The sequence below is a fragment of the Medicago sativa genome, chromosome 6 (genome assembly GCF_051527215.1).
Source record: "Medicago sativa cultivar Bolivia chromosome 6, Bolivia_mono, whole genome shotgun sequence".
Lineage (NCBI taxonomy): Eukaryota > Viridiplantae > Streptophyta > Magnoliopsida > Fabales > Fabaceae > Medicago > Medicago sativa.
This window is the reverse complement of record NC_140754.1, coordinates 56,272,567-56,284,138: the sequence shown is the minus strand read 5'-3', so window position 1 is coordinate 56,284,138 and position 11,572 is coordinate 56,272,567. Positions and strand designations below refer to the sequence as shown.

The window sequence follows — 11,572 nt, the reverse complement described above, 5'->3', positions numbered from 1 at the left end:
ATAAGGATGAAGTTTAATTGCTGGGATTTACCTAACTCTATACATATAGTAAAACTAAGAGATTAATTAGTGAACGCTTGCAAAAGTCATCATGACTAACCACGGTTCTACCAACCGAAATTCTATTAGTAAGATGAATAAATAATACTAGTTTATCCCTTCAAATTTAATTAAATAGACTATATTAAAATTACCTCGAGGGTTCCAAGTAAAAAGAATATATAAACTATATAATAATAATAATAATAATAATAATAATAATAATAATAATAATAATAATAATAATAATAATAATGATAATATTATAAAATATCGGAATGTAACGCCCCGAATTTTTAATCCAAGTCATTACTAAAAATAATTTTATTCTTTAGTAAATATGAACATATTTGCTTTTTAAAAATAAATTAATAAAATATTGTCAATAAAAAAGATATCTAGAAGGTAACTATTAAAATAAAATATTAGAAATTATTCATTAAAATTGATTATTACAAGAAAACTAAAATGAACCTCAAAAACGTTTTAAATTACAATTTAAGAAAAACCCAACTTTATTTCCCCGCGCACGTACAAGCTAAACATCATTCCTGATTCAAATCTTCAAATTCATCAATACCTAAAATGTTGGTTGTAAGGGGTCAGTATTCCTAAACCACAAAAATACAATCATATAGACATAAAGACAATAAAACACTCACCACATAAAAGTCAAAAGCTCAATATAAATAACAGAAATCAAAATAAAATAAATTTATGCAAATGATGCATGAGATGCAACTAGACCATGATCCGGATATCGCCCCAATTGGCATAATAATATAATCGCCCCATTTGGCACCTAAAGACAAATCGCCCCATTTGACAGAATAATAAATCGCCCCAATTGGCACACTGATAAATCGCCCCAATTGGCACAGTGATAATCGCCCCAATTGGCACAATGATAATCGCCCCATTTGGCACCTATGACACAACTATATGCCATGCTATGCATGATGTATAATCTTTTGTAATCATCATCACTTTCACAACTTCAATCAAAATTCAAACTTTCTTTCAAAGCTTCATCAAATCATCTTTTCTTTAACACAAATAACTCAAACACAATGCCATGCTATGCCACAAAAGATGATACTATTCCACCACACATGAAATGCAATAAAAACATATATTTCATTCTTTTATTTATATTCAAGTTTTCTCCTCTTATTAGGATAAGGGTTCTACGTTCAACTTAGCTTATGAGATTATGAATATATAATTGTACGGAATACTGCCCTTACCTTTGGGTGATTTTCCTTTGACAAACGACGTCCCTAAGGTTGATTCCAAATCAAACGCACGAGCAAGTTTGAGGTTCTTATGATATTGCACGAAGGTTAAACGGTTGCGGCAACATGGAGATGTTGGATGAAAATGGTTTAGGCGTGTAATGCTCTACAAGGGTTAGGTGTCTTCATGATTCCTTTCAGTTAGATGATGTTTTGGAATTGGGTGAATTAATTAGAACTTGTGGTATTCATGCTACGGTGGAGGCTGAATTTTGGAATAGCTAAGGTGGATCTAGAATTTGATGAGGATACAAAATAAATGAATAAACGGATGGCTAACTAAAGAGGGTTAAAAATGGAGTTAAGAGGATGTCAAGGGGTGATTATGTAGGACAACACTTCTGGTACAAAATGAATAGGCCAATCTCCTTTTTTGGTCAAACGAGTTTCTACTAAAAGAATGATGACATATGGGATTTTTACCGACAAGAAAATAAAGAAGAGTAATTAGAATTAGTTAATTCGGTCAAAATACTCATAAATTAGATTGAGCGAATTATAGGCAGGTAAGGAGACTTCTGAAATTAATTAATTGAGTGAATAATGGATATTCATGACCCTTTATTTTGCAGGGGAGGTAGACAAAGGAGATGGAATTATTGTACCCAAGCTGCACTCTTTGGCTAATCACGTAAAGGAGAGAAGAATTTGGACATAGGAATTATGTTAGTAACAATCCATAGGAAAATAAGGATGAAGTTTAATTGCTGGGATTTACCTAACTCTATACATATAGTAAAACTAAGAGATTAATTAGTGAACGCTTGCAAAAGTCATCATGACTAACCACGGTTCTACCAACCGAAATTCTATTAGTAAGATGAATAAATAATACTAGTTTATCCCTTCAAATTTAATTAAATAGACTATATTAAAACTACCTCGAGGGTTCCAAGTAAAAAGAATATATAAACTATATAATAATAATAATAATAATAATAATAATAATAATGATAATATTATAAAATATCGGAATGTAACGCCCCGAATTTTTAATCCAAGTCATTACTAAAAATAATTTTATTCTTTAGTAAATATGAACATATTTGCTTTTTAAAAATAAATTAATAAAATATTGTCAATAAAAAAGATATCTAGAAGGTAACTATTAAAATAAAATATTAGAAATTATTCATTAAAATTGATTATTACAAGAAAACTAAAATGAACCTCAAAAACGTTTTAAATTACAATTTAAGAAAAACCCAACTTTATTTCCCCGCGCACGTACAAGCTAAACATCATTCCTGATTCAAATCTTCAAATTCATCAATACCTAAAATGTTGGTTGTAAGTGGTCAGTATTCCTAAACCACAAAAATACAATCATATAGACATAAAGGAACAAGATAAGAAGAACAATAAAACACTCACCACATAAAAGTCAAAAGCTCAATATAAATAACAGAAATCAAAATAAAATAAATTTATGCAAATGATGCATGAGATGCAACTAGACCATGATCCGGATATCGCCCCAATTGGCATAATAATATAATCGCCCCATTTGGCACCTAAAGACAAATCGCCCCATTTGACAGAATAATAAATCGCCCCAATTGGCACAATGATAAATCGCCCCAATTGGCACAGTGATAATCGCCCCAATTGGCACAATGATAATCGCCCCATTTGGCACCTATGACACAACTATATGCCATGCTATGCATGATGTATAATCTTTTGTAATCATCATCACTTTCACAACTTCAATCAAAATTCAAACTTTCTTTCAAAGCTTCATAAAATCATCTTTTCTTTAACACAAATAACTCAAACACAATGCCATGCTATGCCACAAAAGATGATACTATTCCACCACACATGAAATGCAATAAAAACATATATTTCATTCTTTTATTTATATTCAAGTTTTCTCCTCTTGTTAGGATAAAGGTTCTACGTTCAACTTAGCTTATGAGATTATGAATATATAATTGTACGGAATACCGCCCTTACCTTTGGGTGATTTTCCTTTGACAAACGACGTCCCTAAGGTTGATTCCAAATCAAACGCACGAGCAAGTTTGAGGTTCTTATGATATTGCACGAAGGTAAAACGGTTGCGGCAACATGGAGATGTTGGATGAAAATGGTTTAGGCGTGTAATGCTCTACAAGGGTTAGGTGTCTTCATGATTCCTTTCAGTTAGATGATGTTTTGGAATTGGGTGAATTAATTAGAACTTGTGGTATTCATGCTACGGTGGAGGCTGAATTTTGGAATAGCTAAGGTGGATCTAGAATTTGATGAGGATACAAAATAAATGAATAAACGGATGGCTAACTAAAGAGGGTTACAAATGGAGTTAAGAGGATGTCAAGGGGTGATTATGTAGGACAACACTTCTGGTACAAAATGAATAGGCCAATCTCCTTTTTTGGTCAAACGTGTTTCTACTAAAAGAATGATGACATATGGGATTTTTACCGACAAGAAAATAAAGAAGAGTAATTAGAATTAGTTAATTCGGTCAAAATACTCATAAATTAGATTGAGGGAATTATAGGCAGGTAAGGAGACTTCTGAAATTAATTAATTGAGTGAATAATGGATATTCATGACCCTTTATTTTGCAGGGGAGGTAGACAAAGGAGATGGAATTATTGTACCCAAGCTGCACTCTTTGGCTAATCACGTAAAGGAGAGAAGAATTTGGACATGGGAATTATGTTAGTAACAATCCATAGGAAAATAAGGATGAAGTTTAATTGCTGGGATTTACCTAACTCTATACATATAGTAAAACTAAGAGATTAATTAGTGAACGCTTGCAAAAGTCATCATGACTAACCACGGTTCTACCAACCGAAATTCTATTAGTAAGATGAATAAATAATACTAGTTTATCCCTTCAAATTTAATTAAATAGACTATATTAAAATTACCTCGAGGGTTCCAAGTAAAAAGAATATATAAACTATATAATAATAATAATAATAATAATAATAATAATAATAATAATAATAATAATAATAATAATGATAATATTATAAAATATCGGGGCTTTACATTATTACCCCCTTAAAATAGTTTCGTCCTCGAAACTAGAGAAATTTTTTTTTTTTTTTTTGCTAAGCAAGGAGTAAGGACCGACATCGGGCGGAAACACCGACATCCCAACTAGGTTGGCATCCCGGGAAACCTCCGTCCTATGCCGCCAAACTCTAAAATTTTATTAAAAAAAAGGAAAAATATATACAAGAAGAGGGGGGACTAGGCCAAAATCCTCAGAAGAAAAACAAACAGAAAATTGCTAAAAAAAAAAAACTACCACAGACTAAAAAAATCTGCAATTAGGCAAACCAACGCTATCTCGAAAGAAATCTATATGCAACTCTGTCGGAAGCATTTCAAACCAAACTGAACCCTGAACATCAAGACTCTCTATCATTTATACAATATTTTGACACCCCAATACTTTCCCAATACCACTAGGGAACATGTTCAAAATAAACCATCGGCTCCGGAATTAGAAATGGCTTATGAGACATAAATCATTTTTTTATAGCAATCCTAAATAGAGCAGTACCAAAATCAGCTATAATTGGCTCCATATTGTCATCAATAAGAATATTTTTTGGAGCTATGTTAAACCTGACAATCCACGTTAAGGGTGATTCATGTAAAATATCATGAAGGCTTCTTTCCATGAATTCATACAAGACTAAACCATGGTCCTCTCCAATCCAGTAGTATATGTAGTTGATTATGTTTCGATGCATTCCCAATACTGCAATCTCTTTGCACATCATAAGTAGTAGCTTCTGCCTGTTCCTTGTGAAATTAAAGTTCCTCATAGCAAAAACCTGTTGACTAAGTAAAACTTTGTACACAATACCAATAACATACTGATCACTAAGGTTCTCTGTAGCCTGCAACACAGCATGCAACTTCAAAGATTTGGTAACAGAGATTCTCATACAAAGATTAAAGTTCCTCATACCAATAACTTTGTACACAACGCCCAAAGATTTGGTAACAAAGATTCTCGATCATTAACACAGAATTTCACCACACCAATACTATGCCAATACCAAGTCGGAATGTAGGAAACATCAATCATTGGCTCCGCAATAAACAAAAGTAAAGGCTTATGCGTTAAAAATAAATTCCTTAGAGTAATACGGGTATCAACATTACCAATACCGCGTAAATTCCAGAAGAATATATTCATTGAGAAGGAGGAGAGGACTGCCCCGTGGAGCGGGTTTTGTAAGGCGCCTTACCATCGAACTTATGTTTCTTTAACATTTGCTGCTGTTTTTTAGATAGCACCGGAACAAAAGGAGTCTATGCTGCACGCCTATCATACTCCTTAATTTTCTGCCATAGATCAAGGTCATGTTGGATACGAGCATTTGAATGTGTCATTCCCTCCTCTCGGACAATTACCGGCATGTTTCCACCCTCCATATCCGCATCAAATACATCAGCAATTTGTTCAGGTGGAGCGACCTCCCTGTCCGTAGTATCAACAACATCAGTGGCAGCATGAGTGTCTAGAGAGCCTGTCTCTACAGCATTGCCCATCTGCTCCTCCTCTACCTCAACATGCAGCAAAGAGGAATCTGCAGCAACCGGAGATTGCGTAACATCACCAACCTGGGCAGGGTTCCTTTGAGGAAATATCACCGGCTCTTGTGATTCTACTGTCACCAATGTCAAAATAGGCTCCACTGAAGGTAGTCTCTGTGGCACCTCAACTGTCACCTTTTGCGCAGCCTGTTTAGGTAAAGAATGAGTCACCAACTGTTGCACTGGAGGGGCTTCAAAGGCTTTGGAAGAACCAGTGCCCGAGGGATTGTCCTTCAATGGTATCCAGGCATTTGTTTTCGTCGGAACTTGCTCTTTCCCTTTGCGAACAATAACTCTCTCCTTGTCATTATTGCTAGAATCATCCTTCCTAGGATGCAACCAACGACACTTAGATACATCATGACCAATGCTTGAACAATGTTTGCAAAAATCAGGCAGCCCCTCATACTCTATAGCCAATGGAAACGCAAAGCCTTCACGTTCCACCATAATTTCATAAAACAAATCCTTCGAGAGATCTAGGTCAACAAGAATGCGGGCATAATGGCCATATAGTCTGTTACGCGTCACATTGTCAATGAGTAACGGAGTACCAACCGCCCCGGCGATCTCATACAAAGTCCTCTCCATCCAATACTCTTGCGGTAATTCCCATAGGCGTACCCAAACCTGAGTGTGAGTTTGGCGGTGCGTATGCATGTTAAAGTCTTTTTTCCAATCAAATAAGCGTAGAAGTCCTGGCTTTAAACTCACCGTGCCTGCTGCCCATACAGTTTTCATGTCATCGTGTGAATTAAAGAAAAACTCATAAAAGCCACGACCAAGAGATGTTAGATGCCATGGTCCTTTAACTTTCCACACTTTCTGTAATCTGCCAGCTAGATCCTTAGAGGAGAGAGGCTTATCTCCTTTATTGAACACTAACCTACCTCTGAGGTTTGTTTTGCAAAAATCCAGTCCGCGGGCATAGACATCATCAGTAATTTTAACGGAGAGCATATCACCACGAATTGAGGGAACCGGAAGAGGGTCCGAGAGAGCGGATTTACCCTGAAGGGCCTGAGCAAAAGAGGGTTTTGGTGCAGCTACAACTTGCAGAGCAGTAGGAGGGGCAGTGCGCGTCACAGGTGGAGGCACAGGAATAGCAGGAATCCCCAGCTTGATGGGCGACGATGCCAGCTCCGCCTGCCAATCAAACATGGCTGGAGCAGGAGAACCACACCGGAGCTCCTAGAGAAATAAAAGATTAGCGTCGAGTTCCCTCATTAAATAAATTCATTAGAGAGTAAGAATGGCAAAAATGACTTCATAAAAGAAGAAGTTGAAATATTCTAAGACATAAAAAAATATTTTGTCAAATTAAATAAAATCAAACCATCTACACATTAAAATAAAATTCAAGGGTCTTACAGTATACATACAAAACGGTTTATGGAAACTAGACAATCAGGAAAATATTAAGATAGGGTTTCCAAAAACATCTTGCGAAAAATCATTGAACATTTCTCTTTTAAATTCACTCTCAAAAAGCACTTTTAAATAATTTTGAAAAGAGAAAAAAAAAAATTAATTAAGCTAATCCTCTCAATGGATAACAAAATCAGAATTTTAAATACTACAAAAATATCATAGGAAAATAAAACTCTACTTCTCCGCTGCGCACTCTGATAACAAATCAGTATGACAAACTTGAGTAGGTTTTTCGATCTATGAAAAATAGAAATAAGAAAAATAAAATATTTTAGGGTAACACCAACAATAAATAGTTCCTAAGAACGTAGGTTTTAGACAAAATACTAAGAAAATAATCGATAGAAACTTAACAGAAATAACACCCTGGGCAGATAAGAAATTTTCCATTCCTTTAAAAAAAATTATAAATAAAAAAAAATAAAAAGGTTATATCAAAATACTTCAAGAAGATGAGGTCAAAATATTTCGAAAGACTTTATATATAGAAACAGTCACAACATAGAATCGAGAAAATAGAAAATCAAGGGAGGTCGGATTTTTAAAATTTCTTATTGAGGTAAATATTGCAATCAAAATCGGGTGGCTAACCTTTTGGATAAGATGTCCTATTAACTTTGCACGCTTCAACAATTAGCGAAACTTGTCCATCCCAACTACCATGATCTCGTCTGCCATTAGCAAGAGATTGAGGTGGCCAGTCCCTCAAGTTGCCAATAAAAAGACCTTAATCATAATAGCGGTATAGACAATCCTATCACAATTGTCATACCATATCCTATGTGCATTTAGTGTTCAATAAACTTCCTATTAATAATTAAAATTATTTCCTCACTCGTCGTGAATTTATATTACAAGAAAACTAAAATTATTTATCCAAGTCATTATTTTTAGTAATGACTTGAATATTTTCATAATGTAACGCCCCGAATTTTTAATCCAAGTCATTACTAAAAATAATTTTATTCTTTAGTAAATATGAACATATTTGCTTTTTAAAAATAAATTAATAAAATATTGTCAATAAAAAAGATATCTAGAAGGTAACTATTAAAATAAAATATTAGAAATTATTCATTAAAATTGATTATTACAAGAAAACTAAAATGAACCTCAAAAACGTTTTAAATTACAATTTAAGAAAAACCCAACTTTATTTCCCCGCGCACGTACAAGCTAAACATCATTCCTGATTCAAATCTTCAAATTCATCAATACCTAAAATGTTGGTTGTAAGGGGTCAGTATTCCTAAACCACAAAAATACAATCATATACACATAAAGGCACAAGATAAGAAGAACAATAAAACACTCACCACATAAAAGTCAAAAGCTCAATATAAATAACAGAAATCAAAATAAAATAAATTTATGCAAATGATGCATGAGATGCAACTAGACCATGATCCGGATATCGCCCCAATTGGCATAATAATATAATCGCCCCATTTGGCACCTAAAGACAAATCGCCCCATTTGACAGAATAATAAATCGCCCCAATTGGCACACTGATAAATCGCCCCAATTGGCACAGTGATAATCGCCCCAATTGGCACAATGATAATCGCCCCATTCGGCACCTATGACACAACTATATGCCATGCTATGCATGATGTATAATCTTTTGTAATCATCATCACTTTCACAACTTCAATCAAAATTCAAACTTTCTTTCAAAGCTTCATCAAATCATCTTTTCTTTAACACAAATAACTCAAACACAATGCCATGCTATGCCACAAAAGATGATACTATTCCACCACACATGAAATGCAATAAAAACATATATTTCATTCTTTTATTTATATTCAAGTTTTCTCCTCTTATTAGGATAAGGGTTCTACGTTCAACTTAGCTTATGAGATTATGAATATATAATTGTACGGAATACCGCCCATACCTTTGGGTGATTTTCCTTTGACAAACGACGTCCCTAAGGTTGATTCCAAATCAAACGCACGAGCAAGTTTGAGGTTCTTATGATATTGCACGAAGGTAAAACGGTTGCGGCAACATGGAGATGTTGGATGAAAATGGTTTAGGCGTGTAATGCTCTACAAGGGTTAGGTGTCTTCATGATTCCTTTCAGTTAGATGATGTTTTGGAATTGGGTGAATTAATTAGAACTTGTGGTATTCATGCTACGGTGGAGGCTGAATTTTGGAATAGCTAAGGTGGATCTAGAATTTGATGAGGATACAAAATAAATGAATAAACGGATGGCTAACTAAAGAGGGTTAAAAATGGAGTTAAGAGGATGTCAAGGGGTGATTATGTAGGACAACACTTCTGGTACAAAATGAATAGGCCAATCTCCTTTTTTGGTCAAACGAGTTTCTACTAAAAGAATGATGACATATGGGATTTTTACCGACAAGAAAATAAAGAAGAGTAATTAGAATTAGTTAATTCGGTCAAAATACTCATAAATTAGATTGAGCGAATTATAGGCAGGTAAGGAGACTTCTGAAATTAATTAATTGAGTGAATAATGGATATTCATGACCCTTTATTTTGCAGGGGAGGTACACAAAGGAGATGGAATTATTGTACCCAAGCTGCACTCTTTGGCTAATCACGTAAAGGAGAGAAGAATTTGGACATAGGAATTATGTTAGTAACAATCCATAGGAAAATAAGGATGAAGTTTAATTGCTGGGATTTACCTAACTCTATACATATAGTAAAACTAAGAGATTAATTAGTGAACGCTTGCAAAAGTCATCATGACTAACCACGGTTCTACCAACCGAAATTCTATTAGTAAGATGAATAAATAATACTAGTTTATCCCTTCAAATTTAATTAAATAGACTATATTAAAATTACCTCGAGGGTTCCAAGTAAAAAGAATATATAAACTATATAATAATAATAATAATAATAGTAATAATAATAATAATAATAATAATAATAATAATAATAATAATAATAATAATAATAATAATAATAATAATAATAATAATAATAATAATGATAATATTATAAAATACCGGGGTGTTACAACTTTCATCAACACTTTCCTGTGAGCTTCTGAGCTCAAGAGCAGAGACAAGATGGGCATTTTTGACGGAGTTTGCAGCAGCTGGTCAACAATTTTATAATCGCTCTTCTTGATGAGCCTCAAAATCTCGTCCAGATTAGACTCTTCAATGGGCTGGCCCGAGGGGCTGGCATTCTCTTCCTCAAGGTTAGCCATGTTTCTTCTCTTGTACAATCTTGTCTGATAAACTCTATCGGGTTGGTGAATCTTGCGAGCACGAGCCACCTTTCAGACTGCGGCAGAAAAACCAGGAGACAATGAGCACGGGAAGCCATTTGTGACCGATGAATGATGCATATGATGCATGATATGCAAATGCGAAAAGACTCTTTTTTGTCAGAGGACTTTGTCAAAGTGGTTGTGAACATCACGGAGGAATACGGTTTTATTTGAAAATCTTGAGCAAAACTAAAAGTTTAGTTGAGATGGTATCACTTGGTGTTCACATCCGTGATGTTCAAAAGATGACTTGTCTAAGTCCTCCGATAAATGCATGGGAAAAAGTTTATGCATGTATGCATGTATGCATGAATGCATGGTTATGTTCAAGTTCGGAGAAAACATGGTGGGTTGAAGTTCAAAGTCGAGGAATCATGGGTGGACACGGTGTCCGGTGAAACTAGGGCTTTAGGATAATAGTAACCGGGTTCTAAAAAAAGGTTCCCAAGTTGCAACCTCTCCGACGTATATCACGGTGTCACGAGACAACACTCGCTCCATGATTATGCGTAAGAAGGTCTAACTTGAGTGTAGTATCGCGTGACGACTAAAACTCGAGACAACACTCGGTTTAGCCTCCGCACTACATCCTAGAAAATGGCCATGGATGGGTTCGGTTATCTACGGTTCATAGAGTCATAGAACAATTAGAAGTAAAGTGCCTAAACGCAACAACACGCGCCGACAACATCACCCCTAAAATGCCTCAGCTATGTGGGATTGATCGCATAATCCAAAACACGAGGCAACCCCCGGAATGAATTGTCGATTATATCCCTCCTAAATCCTAAGTTCACTCAGCCCGGGTGCAGGACTTTTGATATTCTCACCCCACACGTTTGCAAGAAATTAAACATTTATTCATATAGGAAAGCAAGTAAAAGAAACAAGTAAAAAGAGCGCAAGCGTGAAAATAATGACTAGGCGTAACTCTCGAATCTCCCCAGTGAAGTCGCCAGCTGTTTT

General features: G+C 34.9%; 1 protein-coding gene and 3 long non-coding RNA genes across 4 annotated transcripts; all 4 read right to left on the bottom strand.

Moving 5' to 3' along the window:
- Positions 1-436: 436 nt before the first annotated feature.
- LOC146915804 (uncharacterized) lies at positions 437-1,659 on the bottom strand. Its single transcript, XR_015013568.1, has 2 exons — positions 1,287-1,659; positions 437-619 (listed from the first exon to the last, which is right to left on the bottom strand). It is a non-coding gene; the product is annotated as an uncharacterized LOC146915804 (long non-coding RNA).
- Positions 1,660-2,442: 783 nt separating this feature from the next.
- Positions 2,443-3,666, bottom strand: LOC146915803 (uncharacterized). Its single transcript, XR_015013567.1, has 2 exons — positions 3,294-3,666; positions 2,443-2,610 (listed from the first exon to the last, which is right to left on the bottom strand). It is a non-coding gene; the product is annotated as an uncharacterized LOC146915803 (long non-coding RNA).
- A 1,961-nt stretch (positions 3,667-5,627) lies between these two features.
- LOC146915802 (uncharacterized) lies at positions 5,628-7,073 on the bottom strand. The gene has a single exon (XM_085721444.1). The coding sequence runs from the start codon at positions 7,071-7,073 to the stop codon at positions 5,628-5,630; it is 1,446 nt and encodes a 481-aa protein (XP_085577570.1).
- Positions 7,074-8,378: 1,305 nt separating this feature from the next.
- Positions 8,379-9,622, bottom strand: LOC146915801 (uncharacterized). The gene is made up of 2 exons (XR_015013566.1): positions 9,245-9,622; positions 8,379-8,561 (listed from the first exon to the last, which is right to left on the bottom strand). It is a non-coding gene; the product is annotated as an uncharacterized LOC146915801 (long non-coding RNA).
- Positions 9,623-11,572: the final 1,950 nt, after the last annotated feature.

What these genes read in the sequence shown, in the direction of transcription:
- LOC146915802 (XM_085721444.1), bottom strand. Translation starts at nt 7,073, where the DNA reads ATGTTTGATTGGCAGGCGGAGCTGGCATCGTCGCCCATCAAGCTGGGG.